The 19,109-nt window shown below is 42.7% G+C and overlaps 1 protein-coding gene and 1 long non-coding RNA gene across 3 annotated transcripts; both read right to left on the bottom strand.

Annotated features, from left to right (window-relative positions):
* Nucleotides 1–7,551: 7,551 nt before the first annotated feature.
* On the bottom strand, nucleotides 7,552–8,280 carry LOC127007932 (uncharacterized). The gene is made up of 2 exons (XR_007760712.1): nucleotides 8,212–8,280; nucleotides 7,552–7,676 (listed from the first exon to the last, which is right to left on the bottom strand). It is a non-coding gene; the product is annotated as an uncharacterized LOC127007932 (long non-coding RNA).
* An 8,318-nt stretch (nucleotides 8,281–16,598) lies between these two features.
* LOC127007931 (keratin, type II cytoskeletal 2 epidermal-like) lies at nucleotides 16,599–18,500 on the bottom strand. Of its 2 annotated transcripts, none has more exons than XM_050879448.1 (4): nucleotides 18,065–18,500; nucleotides 17,184–17,349; nucleotides 16,882–16,986; nucleotides 16,599–16,726 (listed from the first exon to the last, which is right to left on the bottom strand). In XM_050879448.1, the coding sequence occupies exons 1-4, from the start codon at nucleotides 18,065–18,067 to the stop codon at nucleotides 16,722–16,724; spliced, it is 279 nt and encodes a 92-aa protein (XP_050735405.1). In that variant the 5' UTR covers nucleotides 18,068–18,500; the 3' UTR covers nucleotides 16,599–16,721. The 2 variants fall into 2 exon arrangements, with proteins under 2 accessions (XP_050735405.1, XP_050735406.1); XM_050879449.1 differs by having other exon boundaries at nucleotides 17,214–17,349; nucleotides 18,065–18,446.
* Between the last annotated feature and the right edge of the window lie 609 nt (nucleotides 18,501–19,109).

Raw genomic sequence — 19,109 nt, 5'->3', positions numbered from 1 at the left:
AGATAGAAAGAGAGGCAACATGGCGGCGGAATTTGAGAGGTAGAAGACTATCAGTATGAGGAGGAGAGCTGATGAGACGAAGAGCCTTTGACTCCACTCTGTAAAGGAGAGCTGTGTGAGTGGACCCCCCCCCCCCCCCACACACACACACACACGTGAGATGCATACTCCATACGAGGGCGGACAAGGCCCTTGTAAATGGATAGCAACTGTGCAGGGGAGAAGAACTGGCGGAGACGATACAGAACGCCCAGCCTCGACGAAGCTGATTTAGTAAGAGAAGAGATATGAAGTTTCCAGTTGAGATTTTGAGTTAAGGATAAACCAAGGATGTTTAGTGTTGAAGGTGATAGCTGAGTGTTGTCAAAGAATAGGGGATAGTTGTTTGGAAGATTGTGTCGAGTAGATAGGTGGATAAACTGTTTTTGAGGCGTTGAAGGACACCAGGTTCTTCTTGCCCCAATCAAAAATAATAGTAAGGTCTGAGGCTAAGCGTTCTGCTGCCTCCAGCCTGGAATCGTTTAGTTCCTGTTGGGTGGACCTTCTATTAAAAGAAGTTGAGTAATGCAGAGTAGAGTCATCTGCGTAAGAATGGATAGGACAGTTCGTTTTGGAAAGAAGATCATCAATGAACAACAGAAAGAGAGTGTGAGATAGGACAGAATCCTGCGGGACACCACTGTTAATAGGTTTAGGGGAAGAACAGTGACCGTCTACCACAGCAGAAATAGAACGGTCAGAAAGGAAACTTGAGATAAAGGTACAGAGAGAAGGATAGAAACCGTAGGAGGGTAGTTTAGAAAGCAAAGATTTGATTTTGTAAGTCGGAGAATAGATTTGGCACGATTCCGGGGAGAAATGTAAAGATCATGGTTAGCGGGAGTTCGAAGGCTCTGGCACCTTTTGTGTGCTGCCTCTCTATCGTTGACAGCACGAGAACAAGCGTGATTAAACCAAGGCTTTTTAGCATGAGGAGTAGAGAAAGTACGTGGAATATATGCCTCCATTCCAGAGACAATCACCTCTGGGATGCGCTGGGCACACACATAGGGGTCTCGTTCCTGTAAGCAGTAATCATTCCACTGGAAATCGGAAAAAGTACATCCTCAGGTCGTCCCACCGACCTGAAGCAAAATGCCAGAAGCAACGCCTCTTCGGTCGGTTCAGAGGGTGTACAGGAGCGATAGGACAGGATACAGAAATAAGGTTGTGATCGGAGGAGCCCAACGGAGAGAACAGTTTGACAGAGTAAGCAGAAGGGTTAGAGGTAAGGAAGAGGTCTAGTATGTTGGGCCGGTCTCCAAGACGGTCGGGAATACGTGTAGGGTGCTGAACCAGCTGCTCAGGTCATTGAGGAGAGCCAACGCCAATGGCGCACAAGTGTTAGTAAAAGTTACTGGAACGTGATTATTACCGCGTCCGATGCTCTCTACCGGTTATTTTGCATGAGAGTGAAGATGTGTGTGGGTGTGGGTGGGTGGATGGGTGTGTCGGTTCAGATGTGTGCTGTTCACGCCTTCTGCAAGTGTTCGGTGATAGTTAACGTGTGTGTGTGTGTGTGTGTGTGTGTGTGTGTGTTCTAGCAATATGCAAGTGTCCAGTAAGAGGGAACGTGTGTGTGTGTGTGTGTGTGTGTGTGTGTGTGTGTGTGTTCTACCAATATGCAAGTATCCAGTGAGAGGGAACGTGTGTGTGTGTGTGTGTGTGTGTGTGTGTGTGTGTGTGTGTGTGTGTGTGTGTGTGTGTGTGTAATAATAATAATAATAATAATAATAATAATAATAATAATAATAAACGGTTTATTAAGTGATTGCAGCTGTAAAGCTGAAAATATACGTGTTAAAAGTACAATATTGAAATAAAATAGAAAAAAAAAGTACAATGTGAAAGGGGTATAGGGGGTCTGGGGTGGTGGGGGGAGGTGAGGTGGTGGAATGCAGTGCGTTAGTGCTGAAGGAGGCGGTGTCGGCCGTCACTCAGTTTAGCGATGACCTGTTAATCTCTCCAGCCGGTGAGACAAGATAGGAAGAGGTGGACCGAGAAGCGGTAGGCGTGGGAACATCAAAACATCTGTACTGCCCCATGCCACTTGCCCCAACCATGACTCCACCTGAGTGACGGGGCTCAACACTGCACTGCACCTGAACCGAATTCTCCCAGCAGCATGATGGTCGGGCTGGTGTACCTGGGGGCACCTGGGGGCCGGCGTCGGCTGGATGGTTAGGCGGCGTCGACGTCACACTGGTCATTACTACTCTTCATTGTCTTCACGGCTCCACAAACGCACTGCACTCACTTTCTCCTGCCATGATTAAGCTTGTCACAAAAGTTTCTTACAGTGTTGGGTTATTGATGAAAAGGGAGAGGGGGATGGAGGGGAAGGGGAGAGGCCAACAGGCTGGCCCCAGGCTGCTCGTTACGGAGCACCGTGACCCATGTCTGACCTCGGTCAGGTCTGGGTCACAAGTGTGTGTGTGTGTGTATGTGTGTGTTCTACCAATATGCAAGTGTCCAGTGAGAGGGAACGTGTGTGTGTGTGTGTGTGTATGTGTGTGTGTGTGTGTGTGTGTGTATGTGTGTGTGTAATAATAATAATAATAATAATAATAAATGGTTTATTCATTTGTAGGCAGCCATAAGGCTGAAAATACACAAAAATACCATACAATGAGTTTCATGTGGTGAGTAATGGGGGAAGTGGGGAAGGGTGGTGTGTGTGTGTGTGTGTGTGTGTGTGTGTGTGTGTGTGTGTGTGTGTGTGTGTGTTCTCATCATATCTTCTCCCTGATTAAGTCAAGCTCGTAAGTTCCCTATTGTAGTACATCATATCCATTAATATTTCTCAAGTTTATGATACTTTTAACACGTATACGATTTTACAATTTCATTTAGTAAAGTATATATCTATTTCCTCACTCGTTAAGCTTGGGATAAAAATATGAACTTTCTCACATCTCTATCACCTTTTTATTGTTGCATATTTCCGCTCTATCGCGTTATTAGCTTCCTTTTGGTTATATAGCTGTTTATTTATTTTTTTCCTATCTTTTTTCCCTTCTCCCTTCTCCTCCCCTTCTCAAAATATTAACTTCTTGCATTTTTTTCACTTCTCATTGCACATTTTCCTTCTGTATCTTCTTGTTAGTAGCTTTGTTTAGATGTAACTATTTATCTTATTTTTTCTCCTTTTTCACCCTTCTTCCTTCCTTCTCAAAAAATGAACCTTCTCACATCTTTATCAGTTCTCTTTTTGCACACTTCCAATCTGTATCCTCTTGGTATTTACTTAAATATGGCTAATGTAACTTTTTTTCTTATTTATTTTCATCCTTTTTTCTCCCTTCCCCCTTCCTTCTTCCTTCTCAAAACTTTCAATTTACTCACATTTTATCACTCCTCTTATTGCACACTTCCATTTTCTCTCCTTATGGTATTAGACTAACTTTGGCGATGTAACTATTTATCTGTTTTTCTTTTTTATTTTCATCCTTTTTTTTCTCCCTTCTCCCTTCCTTCTCCCTTCTCAAAACAATCAATTTACTCACATTTTATCGCTTCTCTTTTTGCACACTTCCGTTGTCTCTCCTCTTGGTATTAGATTAACTTTGGCGATGTAACTATTTATCTGTTTTTCTTTTCTTCCTTGTTTTCTTAATTCTCCCTTCCTTCTCCCTTCTCAAAACAATCAATTTACTCACATTTTATCACTTCTCTTATTGCACAGTTTCATTTTATCTCTTCTCGGTCTTAAATTATCTTTGGTGATGATATTTTGCTGCGCCATGGTGTTATTTTTTTTTTACTCATGTTCATTGACGTTTATTATTCCTTCCGCATTATTTTTACTATCACCATTCCCTTACCTCACACTTTTTCCCTCGCAATCCCTTCCCTTCCCTTCACTTCACTTCCCTTGCCTCACACTTTCTTCCCTCCTTCTTCTTTCCTCACACTCCCAATCCTTCATTCTCCACACTCTCCTTCCCTTTCCTTCGCATTCCCTTCTTTCACATTCCCTTCCTTCACATTCTCCTTCCCTTTACACTTCCCTATTATCATTCCCTTCCCTCATATTCCTTTTTACTATCTTTTCCATCCTTCACAATCCTTTCCTTTGCATTCCCTTCCTTTTCTCTCCTTCCCATTCATTTCCTTCTCTCACATTCCTTTCCCTTGCATTCCCTTCCCTTATATTATCTTCCCTCGCATTCCCTTCCTTCACACTCCCCTTCCCTCTCATTCCCTCCCTTTCCTCTTTCTCTCCACCGTTCTCTTAACATTTGGACTAGCACTGGTGGAAGATAATGATGATAATGATTATGATGATGATGATGGTAAATGTTGTTCTAAATACCCAGATTATGAACACGAAATCACTCTCTCTCTCTCTCTCACACACACACACACACACACGCACACACACACACACCACACACTTGCTGCCGTCATATACTTAAACGACCTGATAAAATACATAATTTGAACATCTAAACCAGCTAAAATCTTCCTCATTCAAACGCAGTTATGTCAACGAAATGGAAGTGGAATAGTTTAAAAAATGAAGTGCACAGAGATAAGAAAAAAATATGTAACCTTGGCATTTCACGGTTAATTGGAATCGGCACAGGTGAGGTGGTTAACGAGCACCCCCGCAAAGATTGATTACTTATCGAGCAATTAGGGCGTTGAACTTTATAAAAAATTACTTGGCGCCGGCTGTGATTATCTTCCTGGATGATGTCGTTAATTCCGAGGCTGACGTATGTGTTTTTTATTTATTTATTAATTTATTAGTTTTTTTTAATGGAAGTGTTGGAGATAGAGCAAGGATTAGCACTGGATTGAACTAGATAAAGGAGGATCATCTTAAGTCCGACCTTTAGACATGAAAAAGATGAAGATTTGTGTATTATTTATTTATTATTTATTTATTTATTTTTTTTTTTTTTTACATGTAAGTATTAGCAGTAGAGTAAGGGATTAACATTGCATTGAGGATCATCTTAAGTCCGACCTTCAAGACACGAAAATGATAAAGATTTGTCTATTATTATCTATTTACTTTATTATTAATTTTATACGTGAAAGTGTTAGCAATAGAGTAAGGGATTAGCATTGGAGTTTGAACAAGATAAAGGAGGATCATCTTAAGTCCGACCTTCAAGACACGAAAATGATAAAGATTTGTCTATTATTATCTATTTACTTTATTATTATTTTTTACGTGAAAGTGTTAACATTGAAATTTGAACAAGATAAAGGAGGATCATCTTAAATCTGACCATTAGCCATGAAAATAATAAAGATTTGTGTATTATTTATTTATTTATTTTATTATTTTTTTTTTACGTGAAAGTGTTAGCAATAGAATAAGTGATTAGCATTGGAGTTTGAGGAATATTAAGGAGGATCATTTTAAGTCCGACCTTCAAGACACGAAAAAGATGAAGATTTGTGTAGTATTTGTTTATTTACTTTATTATTATTTTTTGACGTGAAAGTGTTAGCAATAGAGTAAGGGATTAGCATTGGAGTTTGAACAAGATAAAGGAGGATCATCTTAAATCCGACCATTAGACATGAAAATGATGAAGATTTGTGCATTATTTATTTATTTACTTTTTTTTTTTACAACAAAGGAGGCAGCTCAAGGGCACAAAAAAAGGAAACAATGATTAAAAAAAAGCCCGCTACTCGCTGCTCCTAAAAAAGAATCATAAGAGGTGGCCGAAAGAGAGGTCAATTTCGGGAGGAGAGGTGTCCGACACCCTTCTCTTGAAAGAGTTCAAGTCGTAGGCAGGAGGAAATACAGATGAAGGAAGATTGTTCCAGAGTTTACCAGCGTGAGGGATGAAAGAGTGAAGATGCTGGTTAACTCTTGCATACTGGTGTCCTTGTCCGCTTTTATCGCCCGGTTAGTGGTAGCAGTAATGGTAGGTCTTTCCTCTTTCCTACATAATTTCCATGCAGTTTTTCCATGCTGCATGGTTCTTTTTCCTTTCCTGCCAGCTTTGGCTGGAGGGTTCTTCGCCTTTGCTGTCCTTCATCTTTCACCTTTGATTAGATAGTTAGTGTAGCTTGTCACAAACAGCCTCGTAATGACCAACAGGTCTGCTGTTGTTTGTTGTTTGTTGTGTGTTCTTTGTGTCCTTATCACCAACGGCAGCGCAGGGCCTCGAGTGTCGGGCGTGTCGGGTGTGTCACCTCAACCTGTGGAGAGAACACAAAGGAACACAAATGAAGAACAAACAACAGCAGACCTGCTGGTCCTTACGAGGCTGTTTGTGACAAGCTACACTAACTATCTAATCTAAGGTGGAAGATGAAGGACAGCAAACAAAGCTGGCAGGAAAGGAAAAAGAACCAAGCAGCATGGAAAAACTGCTTGGATATTATGCAGGAAAGAGGAAAGAACTATCATTACTGCTACCACTAACCGGGCGATAAAAGCGGACAAGGACACCAGTATTCGAAAGAACTTAACGTTATTACGACAATGAGTAATATCCTAGTTGCTGGTTGGATTCAAAATACTTGTCTAATCTATTCTTGAAGGCCGTAACTGTTGTACTATCAACGACATCACAGGGAAGAGAGTTCCAAACATTAACAACTCGATTGAAGAAGAAGTGTTTAGCTTCGTGAGACGAGAATCTTTTACCACTTATCTTCAAATTGTGATTTCTTCTTGTTCTATTTGATCGATCAATTGTGAAGTAATCCTCCGCATTAATATCACTGAATCCTTTAAACATTTTAAACACTTCTATTAGATCGCCTCGCATTCTTCGTTTTGATAGACTGAATAAATTTACTTCCTTAAGCCTTTGTTCATATGATAAATTTCTCAACCTAGGAATCATCTTTGTTACTCTTCGTTGAACCCGTTCCAACTTTTCTATGTCTTTTCTGTAGTAGGGAGACCAAAACTGTACACAGTCCTCTAGATGGGGTCGAACCAATGAATTATACAGTTTTAATATTACTTTTTCCGATTTATTATTAAAAACTCGTCCGATGAAGCCAACCAATTTGTTTGCAGTTTTAACTACCTCTGAACAATGATGACCGGGCTTTAAATCGCTTGATATAGTGATTCCAAGATCCTTTTCTTTACTTACTGCAGAAAGTTGTTTGCCAATCATTACGTCAGTCCCGCTGCTGCTGCTCCACCGAGGGGACTGACCTTACCCCTGCAGGCCTGTGTCTATAGTAAATGCACTGCTCTCATGGCATGGCACCCCACTGTCTCCTCCCTTATATATATATATATATATATATATATATATATATATATATATATATATATATATATATATATATATATATATATATATCTATATATATATATATATATATATATATATATATATATGTATATATATATATATATATATATATATATATACATATATATATATATATATATATATATATATATATATATATATATATATATATATCTATATATATATTTTTTTTTTTTTTTTCCAGTCAACCAATCATTCCTCCCCACGCTGCCAAAAGGGACCAAAGAATGAAAATGCGTAACAAATTTAAGTTGTTTTATTCCTCGTTCAATTTATTTCCATATACATTTGCTTTGCCGCCGCCGCCGCCATCGTCACTAGTAGGGCAGTGCAGGTCCTCGGGGGTGTCGAGTGTGTCGTTTCAGCCTGTGGAGACAAGGGCCCGTCAGTCCCACTGATGCTGCTCCGCCGAGTGGACTGTCTGTACCCCAGGGTCCAGCAGACCTGTGTTTATAGTATAGGGTAAGCGGTGGCCGAAATGGTAGCGTACTGGGCCAACATTCACCGCGTGATAGACAACGCGGGTTCGAATCCCCACGCTACCACTCGGATTTTTCAGTCACCGCCGAGTGGCTTAAAACTACCCACATGCTGTCCTGAAGACCACCCATCAACCCGGACTCTAGAGGAAGCCGTCCAAGCGAATCAAGAACGAGTTCCGGGGGGCAGCATGAGCCAATGCAAGATGGCGCCACTATAAACACTCGCCTGCGCCAGAACGGGCTGGGCCGACCATCAGGCCCACCTGGAAGAAGCCTTGGGCCGACCATCAGGCCCCACCAGGAAGATGCCTACCGGCGCAACAGGCAACGACGTAAAAAAAAATTTTTAAAAAATACACCGCTCTCCCGGCAATCCACTGACTCCTCCCTCTCCTGCACCCTTCCATCCCTCCACTCACCTTAGTTGTCGCCCTTGACGCCGGATTTGCCGCCACCGAAGCCTCCGCCGCCGGTACCGAAGCCTCCGCTGCCGGTACCGAAGCCTCCGCTGCCGGTACCGAAGCCTCCGTTGGTACCGAAGCTTCTGCCACCGAAGCCTCCGCTGCCGCTACTGGGGCCTCGGGCGCCGCTAACGAAGGTTCCGCCGGATTTGCCGCCACTGAAGCCTTGGCTACCGAAGCCTCCGCTACTGAAGCCTCCGCTACTGAAGGCTCCGCCGCCGCCAATGGGACCTCGGCCGCCGCTAACGAAGCCTCGTCCGCCGCTACCGAAGCCTCGGCCGCCGCTAACGAAGCTTCCGCCATTGAAGCCAGTAGCCATCACGGCGGCGGCCATCAGCACCAGCACACACAGCACGGCCAGGACACGCTGCGGGCACGGCGCGAGTCAGGGAACAGTGGGAGGGGAGGCTAGACAGACAGACATCCCACGTGGTGGTACAGTAACCCAACAGTCAGGTGGGACACATGAGGTTACCTTAAGGAGGGAGTTGAAGGGCAGCACAGACTTTTGAGCCGTGTGTTGGGCTCAGGGGAAAGAGGGAGAGGGAGGCGCCAGTGGGGGTGTTACGGTTGTTTGGCGAGGGCGAGCACAAGTTTTGTTTCGTTTGTTATTGTGAGAGAACACGAGTGCATTCACTATTGTTCTTGTTTGTTGTGGGTCTGAGTATGAAAACGGAGGGGAGGGGGGTGGGTTAACATTCAAGAAAGGCAAAGGGGGTGGGTTAACATTCAAGAAACGCAAAGGGGGAGGGGGGAAGATGTTACCATTGTTGCTATAGATGTATGCGAAGCTGAAAGCTAGTGTGTGATCGCCATTATTATTTCTTTCATTGCAACAAACAAGCAGAGTAGAGGGAAAGGGAAGTGTGATTAATATTGTTCCCGCCGATGATGTGGAGTGCTTTTATGTTTTGTTTGTGTCGTTGTATCTTGTAAGGAAAGCGAAGTGTGTTTACCATTTCTGTTTCTTTCGTTGCAACAAACAAGGATAGCAAAGAAAAGGGAAAGTGAGGGTAACATGGTTTCCGCTGACACTGGAAGTGTTTAAATGGGAGTATTTTTTTCTTTGTTTTGTTTCAAGGAAGGCAAGGGAAGTGTTTGTCTACGAGGAAAAGTGAGTGTGTTTACCATCGTCGTCACTGTTGTCAACACCGAAGTAACAGCAGCAGCAGAAGGAGCACACTGATGCCCAAGCCAGCGTGTCGCTCGCTTTATACTCCCTCGAGCTGCTGTCCCGCCCTTCAGTCTCCACCCCCATCCACGCCCCGCTCCGCCCCGCCCCCACTCTCAACCACTGCCTTCGTGACCTAGGACTGCCGTCTTCCCGGTCAGGGTTAAGAGAGGACAGGGTTAGTCCGCTTCCGAGTGAAAAGTAGCTCGCCCCGCATACGATGTATACTGGGACCCAGTGGCCGGGGTCAGAAGGGAGAAGTCAGGTCAGTTCGACCGTGACCTTCCCAGAGTTAAGAGCAAGAAAGACCGAGTCACTCCGCGGTCCGGAGGCTTATTGTTCGGTGTATGGATGCAGATCTGACCAAGGGCAGAAAGTAAAGCACTGTACGTTTACCAACAACGTTGACAAGATACCATAACTGTGTGCAAGAGATAGAGACAGAGAGAGAGTATAATGTGTATGCGCGCGAATGGGCGGTAAGACAAGTCTTCCATAGTTACCCCTCCGGTCCACATTTTCCTTCTAGTATAACCTACCCGAGATCTACTTTTAGATTTTGACCCTGCCTTCCCTACCCTCTTTCCCCTACCAGTCCACGTCACAGGTCTGTGCAGATGGATTTAAGCGGTATAACCTTTCCCCTCCTCCCCGCTCTCCCCGTCCAGTTTTCCCCCTTTCCCAACCTTTACTCAGCGTGGCTCAGCACTTTGTCGCGTCCTTCTCATGCTGGATATGAAAATAGGATGTTTTCTTTTGACCTCAGCCGTAACTCTTGCCCCCTCTTCCGCCCCCGCCGCGGCTGTGTGCGTATGTATTGGTGGGTGAGGTGAACCTCACACTCATGCACTGAAGAGATGTGCAAATATTAATTATTAAAAAATAAACCAGCAGGAAGGGGAGCCCATTCGTCGCTGCGCCCCGCCCACCTCTAAACGGTCGTGACTTTTTCCATCGGCAGTAACGTCTGTCGTGACACTTTCCTATATTCTATAAAAAAAATATAGGAATTAAGCAGAAATCTCTCTTTCGCTTTCAAAAATATTCATTGTATGAAGCAATGCATGTCACATAAATACTGTTGTTGTCTTCCTCGCAAAAAAATGTTTACTAGCAATAACAAAAACATCTTGTCTCCATGGTCTCGTCACACAAACACACGCACACACACACACCACCACAACCACCACCACCACCACCACCAACAACAACAACAACACCACCACCAACAACAACAACGATAGCAACAACAACCGTAAATGGTAACTTTTGTGCTGTAGTCTTATTAAAAAAAAATAATACTTTCAAGGCAGTCTTATAAAACATTTTCTGCCGATGATCTTTTTGCCATCATTTAATGCTGCTAAGGATTGGTGCTGAGGAGAAGACAGGCATGGGAGGTGAATGACTGGGTAGAGCGTGGAGGTAGAGGGTAGAAGGAAGGGATGAAAGACAGTGACATGGGTAGGATAGAAGAAAGGGGACATGGAGGGATAGGCTACATAATGAAAAGAAGGAAGGGGTTAAGTGCTGGGGTAGAGTAGAATAATAGAGAGGAGTGAAAGGAGGGTAAAGGGTAAGAGGAGAGAGGAGGGGGGAAATGATCTCGTAGGCGGGGGAGTGGAAAGAGAGGGAAGGGAGGATAAGTGTGGCGGAGGGTGTGGGATTTTTTTTTTTTTTTTACAGCAAAGGAGGGCATAAAAAAGGAAACAAATATGAAAAAAAAAGCCCGCTACTCACTGCTCCTAAAAAGAGTTTGAGGAGTGGGCGAAAGAGAGGTCAATTCCGGGAGGAGAGGTGTCCTGATACCCACCCCCTGAGAGGGAACGTGTGTGTGTGTGTGTGTGTGTGTGTGTTCTACCAATATGCAAGTGCCTAGTGAGAGGGAACTTGTGTGTGTGTGTGTGTGTGTGTGTGTGTGTGTGTGTGTGTGTGTGTGTGTGTTCTCATCATATCTTCTCCTTGATTAAGTCAAGCTCGTAAGTTCCGTATTGTAGTACATCATATCCATTAATATTTCTCAAGTTTATGATACTTTTAACACGTATACGATTTTACAATTTCATTTAGTAAAGTATATATCTATTTCCTCACTCGTTAAGCTTGGGATAAAAATATGAACTTTCTCACAAATCTATCAACTTTTTATTGTTGCATATTTCCGCTCTATCGCGTTATTAGCTTCCTTTTGGTTATATAGCTGTTTATTTATTTTTTTCCTATCTTTTTTTCCCTTCTCCCTTCCCTCCCCTTCTCAAAATATTAACTTCTTGCATTTTTTTTCACTTCTCATTGCACATTTTCCTTCTGTATCTTCTTGTTAGTAGCTTTTGTTTAGATGTAACTATTAATCTTATTTTTTCTCTTTTTTCACCCTTCCTTCCTTCTCAAAAAATGAACCTTCTCACATCTTTATCAGTTCTCTCTTTGCACACTTCCAATTTCCTCTATCTCTCCACCGTTCTCTTAACATTTGGACTAGCACTGGTGGAATATAATGATGATGATGATGATGATGATGATGATGGTAAATGTTCTAAATACCCAGATTATGAACACGAAATCACTCACTCACACACACACACACACACACACACACACACACACACACACGCACACCACACACTTGCTGCCGTCATATACTTAAACGACCTAATAAAATACATAATTTGAACATCTAAACCAGCTAAAATCTTCCTCAATCAAACGTAATTATGTCAACGAAATAGAAGTGGAATAGTTTTAAAAATGAAGTGCATAGAGATAAGAAAAAAATATGTAACTTTGGCATTTCACGGCTAATTGGAACCGGCACAGATGAGGTGGTTAACGAGCACCCCCGCAAAGATGGATTACTTATCGAGCAATTAGGGCGTTGAACTTTATAAAAAATTACTTGGCGCCGGCTGTGATTATCTTCCTGGATGATGTCGTTAATTCCGAGGCTGACGTATGTGTTTTTTATTTATTTATTAATTTATTAGTTTTTTTTAATGGAAGTGTTGGAGATAGAGCAAGGATTAGCACTGGATTGAACTAGATAAAGGAGGATCATCTTAAATCCGACCATTAGACATGAAAAAGATGAAGATTTGTGTATTATATATTTATTATTTATTTATTATTTTTTTTACATGGAAGCGTTAGTAATATAGTAAGGTATTAACATTGTATTGAGGATCATCTTAACCTTGAAGACACGAAAATGATAAAGATTTGTCTATTATTATTTATTTACTTTATTATTATTTTTTTTACATGGACGTGTTAGTAATAAAGTAAGGGATTAACACTGTATTGAGGATCATCTTAAGTCCGACCTTCAAGACACGAAAAAGATGAAGATTTGTGTATTATTTATTTATTATTCTTTTTTTTTTTTTTACATAGTGTTAGTAATAGAGTAAGGGATTGAGGATCATCTTAAGTCCGACCTTCAAGACATGAAAATGATAAAGATTTGTCTATTATTGTTTATTTAAGTTAGTATCATTTTTTTACGTGAAAGTGTTAGCAATAGAGTAAGAGATTAGCATTGGAGTTTGAGGAAGATTAAGGAGGATCATCTTAAGTACAACCTCAAGACACGAAAAAAATGACGATTCGTGTATTATTTATTTATTTCCTTATTTATTATTATTATTTTTTTGACATGGAAGTGTTGGTAAAAGAGTAAGGGATTTTTTGGAAGATAGGGGAGGATCACCTTATGTCCAACCTCAAGACATGAAAAAGATGAAGATTTGTCTGATTAATTACTTTTCATATCTGTTTTTCTTCATTTACATTTCCTTTCCTTTTTTTTTACTTTCTCTTTATTTCTCTGTGTTTATTTGGTTACTCGGTTTCATATTTTTTACATTTCCCTGATTTATTCCATACTTGTTTTCCTCTGCTCCATATTCCTTTTTCTTTCCGTTTCCTCATAACCGTGGATTCTTTTCTCTCCTCCCTCTTTCCTTCCTCCATTCCTTTCTTCCTCTTCCTCCTCCTCATTAGCATTCCTCTTCCTCCTTTTTTTTTATTCTATTTGTCGTGGTGCTTTTTTTTTTTGCTTTTCCTTCGTTCACTTTTTCTTCGCTCGTATTTATTTTCTCTATTTCGATTTGTTTTTATTTGGTTACTCGGTTTCATATTTTTTCTACATTTTTCCGATTTTTTTTCTTTGCTCAATTTCCATCGTTCACTTTTTTATCTTAGCTTTTTAGTTTCTTTTTATTATTATTTGTTTGTTTCGTTATTTGATTTCATAACGCTGCTTTCTTATCTATCTATCTGTCTGTCTATCTTTCTTCATTTCTTTGTTTATATTGATTTTTTATATCATTGTTTTCTGTCTGTGTGCAAGTATACCTCTATTTGGCTGTTTGTTTTCATTTCGTTCCTCTCTAACTATCTCTTTATTCTACTTTCTCTTTGCTTATATACATTCTCTTATTTTTTTTTTCCTATCTACTGTATGTGCAAGTAAATATCTCTATCATCTTATTTGTTCATCTTATTCATTACTTTTAGCTGCTTTATCATTCATGTTTTTCGTGTAATTTTCCTGCTTAATGTCTTCTCTTATCTAGTCTATCAGTTACATGAGTGTGTTACGTAAACCCAATGCACTGATAAGATTTTACAAAGCTAGACCTCCTCTCTCCCTCCTTCTCCCCCTCCTCCTCCTTCTCCTCCATGTTGACTTTGCTTCTTGTGTTAACATCCATAATTGATTCTTAGCATAGGTACTTAAAAGGAGGAGGAAGAGGAGAGAGAGAGAGAGAGAGAGAGAGAGAGAGAGAGAGAGAGAGAGAGAGAGAGAGAGAGAGAGAGAGAGAGAGAGAGAGAGAGAGAGAGAGAGAGAGAGAGAGAGATTTACATAGAAAATCAGACCACATAGACCCCATGGTCCAGACTAGCTGGTCTGCCCTTAAACCTAAGTGCTTCTACATTAATCAGATGGCTCCAAAACGTTGCATTTCAACTCTAGTTAATATTAAGTTGAAGGAAGTGACGGTCGAGCTTGTTTTTGAAGGAATCAATCGTGTTACACTGGACCACTGACGGTGCGAGCTTATTCCATTCTCGCACTACAACGTTGGTGAAGAAAAATTTGGTGCAGTCTGAATTTACTTGTCTACATTTGAGTTTTACTCCATTGTTCTTCGTCCGCAAAGTGTCATCGATCATAAACAATGTTGATCTGTCTACATTCCTGAAACCATTAAGTATATTAAAACATTCGATCAGTTTTCCTCGGAGGCGACGTTTCTCAAGAGAGAACATGTTAAGGGTGGAAAGCCTTTCTTCGTAAGATTTGTTGCGCAAGGAAGGGATCATTTTTGTTGCCCGACGCTGAACACCTTCTAATTTAGCAATGTCCTTTGCATGGTGGGGAGACCAAAACTGTACCGCATATTCCAAGTGGGGTCTGACTAAACTATTGTAGAGTGGAAGTATTACATCTGTATTCTTGAATAAAAAGTTTCTTTTAATGAAGCCCAACATTCTGTTCGCTTTATTTGCTGCATTGATGCATTGCTGTGAGAATTTGAGGTTTGACGCGATTTTGACCTCCAAGTCCTTAACGCATTGAACGCTTTTGAGTTTAACGCCGCGCATTTCGTAATCGAACTTCTTATTCCTTGTTCCAACTTGAAGGACCTGGCACTTGTCTACGTTAAAGGGCATCTCCCATCTATCCGACCAAGCTGAAATTTTGTGCAAATCCTCTTGGAGGCTTTGCCTGTCTTCGTCAGTGTGAACCGAGTTACCAATCTTTGTGTCGTCTGCAAATTTACTAATGCGATTATTGAGTCCAACATCCACATCGTTGATGTAAATAATGAAGAGCACTGGGCCAAGAACCGAGCCCTGAGGGACGCCACTAGTGACCGGCGCCCACTCTGAGTTAAATCCGTCAATCACCACTCTTTGTTGTCTGTTGCTCAACCAATTCGCGATCCATTGGTGTACTTGACCGTCAATACCTATTTACTTTAATTTAAAAAGTAATTTGTGATGTGGAAATTTATCAAACGCTTTCTGGAAATCAAGATAGACTACGTCCAGTGATTTGGTTACGTCATAAACTGTGAAGAGGTCGTTAATAAACTGTGAAGAGAGAGAGAGAGAGAGAGAGAGAGAGAGAGAGAGAGAGAGAGAGAGAGAGAGAGAGAGAGAGAGAGAGAGAGAGAGAGAGAGAGAGTCGTGGAATTTATATATTTTTGTTTATCATTACACAACTTTTGACTTTCTTATTTCTGAATGGCAGAACAACACTAACCCATCACTAACAACACTAACAAGACCTAAAAAATGACCCCTCTTTTGACCTCTCGGCCTGTTTTCTTTTGTTGGAGCAGCGTTCCTGTTTATGTTTTTGTTTCCCTTGAGTTGCTTCCCTTGCCTTAAAAGAATACATCTTAACAACCAATTAGAGGTGAGAAGAAGTTGATCCATGGGTCGTATTCTCAAACATTTCGGCGCTCAAGCACACATATTTGACAAGGCTTTCGTAGGCGTTTCGGGTTTTTATAGAGTTAGTTTAATGACCCCGTTGGTAGTTTGAGCCTTCTTCTGTACCATAAACCTAAAGAAACGCTCATAAAAATACGATCAATCTCCTTTTTGGCCTGTGGAAATTGTTGATGTGAGAGGCAAAAGGTCTAAAATTACCGACCTATGTGCTGAGTGAAGGCTGCAGAGGCGTTCTTCTCTTGCTGGCGAGTGGTTATGCTGAGGATGCTGAGTATACCGGTCGTGCTGAGTGTTCTGACGTTCTTCGTTGGTGCTGACTGCTAAATGTTGGTAGTGAAGAGAAGGAAAGTGTCCTGTGATAGTGATGTCTTTTTTTATCCTTATTTTTGTAGACTTTTCCTCGTTTTTTCGGGTGATGATGATGCTGGGAGGAAGCTGAGGGTGCTGCTTTCCTACCATTGGCTAAGATAAGTGTTGAGGAGTAGTGTAGAGTCTTAAGGAACGCCTTCATTCCCGTCTCCCCACACTAACTTTTTTTTCGAATTTTTATCATCCTTTTTTTTACTTTTTAATAAATTTATGACTTTACCTCTGCTATTATGTTTGCGCCACATGACTACTGTAGTTGCGGCGCCATGAATATATTTCCCAATCAACAAATCATTCTTCTCCACGCTGCCAAAATGGACCATAGAATGAAAAAGCGACACAATATTAGGTGGTTTTATTTCCCGTACAATTAATTTCCATATACATTTGCTTTGCTGCCGCCGCCGCCTCTGTCGTCACCAGCAGGGCAGCGCTGGGCCGTGGGCGTGTCGGGTGTATCGCCTCAGCCTGTGGAGACAAGGGCACGTCAGTCCCGCTGCTGCTGCTCCGCCGAGGGGACTGTCTGCACCCCAGTTGGCCTGTGTCTGTACTGCACCGCTCTCACGGCACCCCACTGTCTCCTCCCTTCCCTGCCCCCCGCACCCCTCCGTCCCGCAACTCACCGTAGTAGCCGCCCTTCCCGCCGAATCCGCCACCGCCGAATCCACCGCCGCCGAAGCTACCGCCGCCGAAGCTACCGCCGCCGAAGCCCTTGCCGCCGCCGAAGCCTGGTTTTGGAAAAAGATAATCAGAGTAGGCCTGGCATCCGCCTCTCACCGGCGTCGCCTTCAAGCAGCCGGGGAAGCCAGAGAAGTACATGGATCGTGAGTTGACTGTCACTGTTTACTAGAATGCATCGCCTTGTATGGGGTGACTCTCCTCTTTCAGCCTCCTTGTGTTTTTGTGTTCATTGCTCCACACTTACTGCTGAATCCGCCTCCGCCGAAGCCCTTACCGCCAAAGCCGCCGCCGCCGAAGCCTCGGCCGCCGCCTCCGAAGCCTCGGCCGCCGCCGCCAAAGCCACCGTATCCGCCACCAGCCAGCACGGCGACGGCCATCAGCACCAGCACACACAGCACGGCCAGGACACGCTGCGGGTACGGCACGGGTCAGGGAACATCTGCGATGTTAGACAGATAGACGTCCCGTGGTAGAACAGTAACCCGGCAGTCAGGCGGGACACAAGAGGTTACCTTAAGGAGGGAGTTGAATGGCAGAACAGACTTATGAGCCGTGTGTTGGGCTCAGGGGAGGGAGGGAGAGGGAGGCGCCAGTTGGGGTGTTACGCGTGTTGGGCGAGGGGCAGCACGGAATATTGTTCCCAAGTTTTGTTACGTTTGTTATTGTGAGAGAACACGAGTACATTCACTATTGGTCTTGTTTGTTGTGGGTCCATGTATCAAAACGAGGAGGGGGGGCAGGGGGGGAGGGAAGGCTACCATTGTTGCTATAGATGTATTGGAAGCTGAAAACCGGAGTGTGATTGCCATTATTATATATCGCTGTAACAAACAGGCAGACTAGGAGGAAAGGGAAAAGTGGTTAAAATTGCCTTCCCTGAAGTTACGAAGGGTTTAAATGTTCTTTTTTTTTGTTTGTGTCGTTGTATCTAGCAAGAGAAGCGAAATGTGTTTACCATTATTGTTTCTTTGCAACAAACAAGGATAGCAAAGAAAAGGGAAAGTGAGAGTAAAATGGTTTCCGCTGACTTTGAAAATAATTGAGTGTGAGTATTTTTTTTTTTCTTTGTTTTGTTTCAAGCAAGGCAAAGAGAGTGCGTCCAGGAGGAAGAGTGAGTGTGTTTACCATCGTCGTCACTGTTGTCAGCACTGAAGTAACAGCAGCAGCAGAAGGAGCACACTGATGCCCAAGCCAGCGTGTCGCTCGCTTTATACTCCTCGAGCTGTTGTCCCGTCCTTCAGGCTCCTCCACCTTCCAGCCCGCCTTGCCCCGCCCCCATCCTCACTCAGCCGCTGTCTTCGTGACCTAGGACTGCCGTCTTCCTGGTATCGCCTTCCACTCCCCCCCCGCCCCCCTCGTCCAGTTTTCCCCATTGCCAACCTTTACTCAGCGTGGCTCAGCACTTTGTCGCGTCCTTCTGATGCTGGATATGAAAATATGATGTTTTCTTTTGACCTCAGCCGTAACTCTTGCCCCATCTCCCGCCTCACCGCCCACATGCCGCAGCTGCGTGCGTGTGTGTAGCGGTGGGGAGGTGAACCTCACACTCATAGACTGAAGAGATAAACAAATATTAATTATTAACTGAAAAAAAATCAGAAAAAACGCTGTTCCGTGTCTTGGGTCTGGGATGAAAAAGGAGGATGTGAACATGAGGAAGGGGAGCCCATTCGTCACCGCGCCCCGCCCACCTCTAAACGGTCGTGACTTTTCCATCGGCAGTAACGTCTGTCGCAGCAGTCTCCTGTATTTTGTGTAAATGTAGAAAAATAAGCAGAAAGCCTTATGTTTCACTTACAAAAAATGCATTATATGAAGCAATGCACGTCACATAATCACTGTCCTGTTGCCCTCTTAGCAAAAAGTGATTTACTGGCAATAACAAAAACATATTGCTTTCATGGTCTCTTGACACACAACAATAACAACAACAACAACAGCAACAGCAACAACAACAATAGTAAATGGTAACGCTTGTGCTTTAGTCTTATTTAAAAGAAAGAAAAAAGCTAATTTCAAGCAATCTTATAAAACATTTACTACTGGTGATCTTACTGACATCCATTATTAGTGCTTAGGAAGGATCGTGACTCCCTTAGTGGTGCTTAGGATTGGTGCTGAGGAGGGAGAGAGAGTCCTACATGGTTACTGGTGAACTTTTTCTTCCCTC

Source organism: Eriocheir sinensis, chromosome 36, assembly GCF_024679095.1.
Source record: "Eriocheir sinensis breed Jianghai 21 chromosome 36, ASM2467909v1, whole genome shotgun sequence".
NCBI lineage: Eukaryota > Metazoa > Arthropoda > Malacostraca > Decapoda > Varunidae > Eriocheir > Eriocheir sinensis.
The sequence above is the reverse complement of the archived record's forward strand: the minus strand, read 5'-3'. Positions and strand labels throughout refer to the sequence as shown.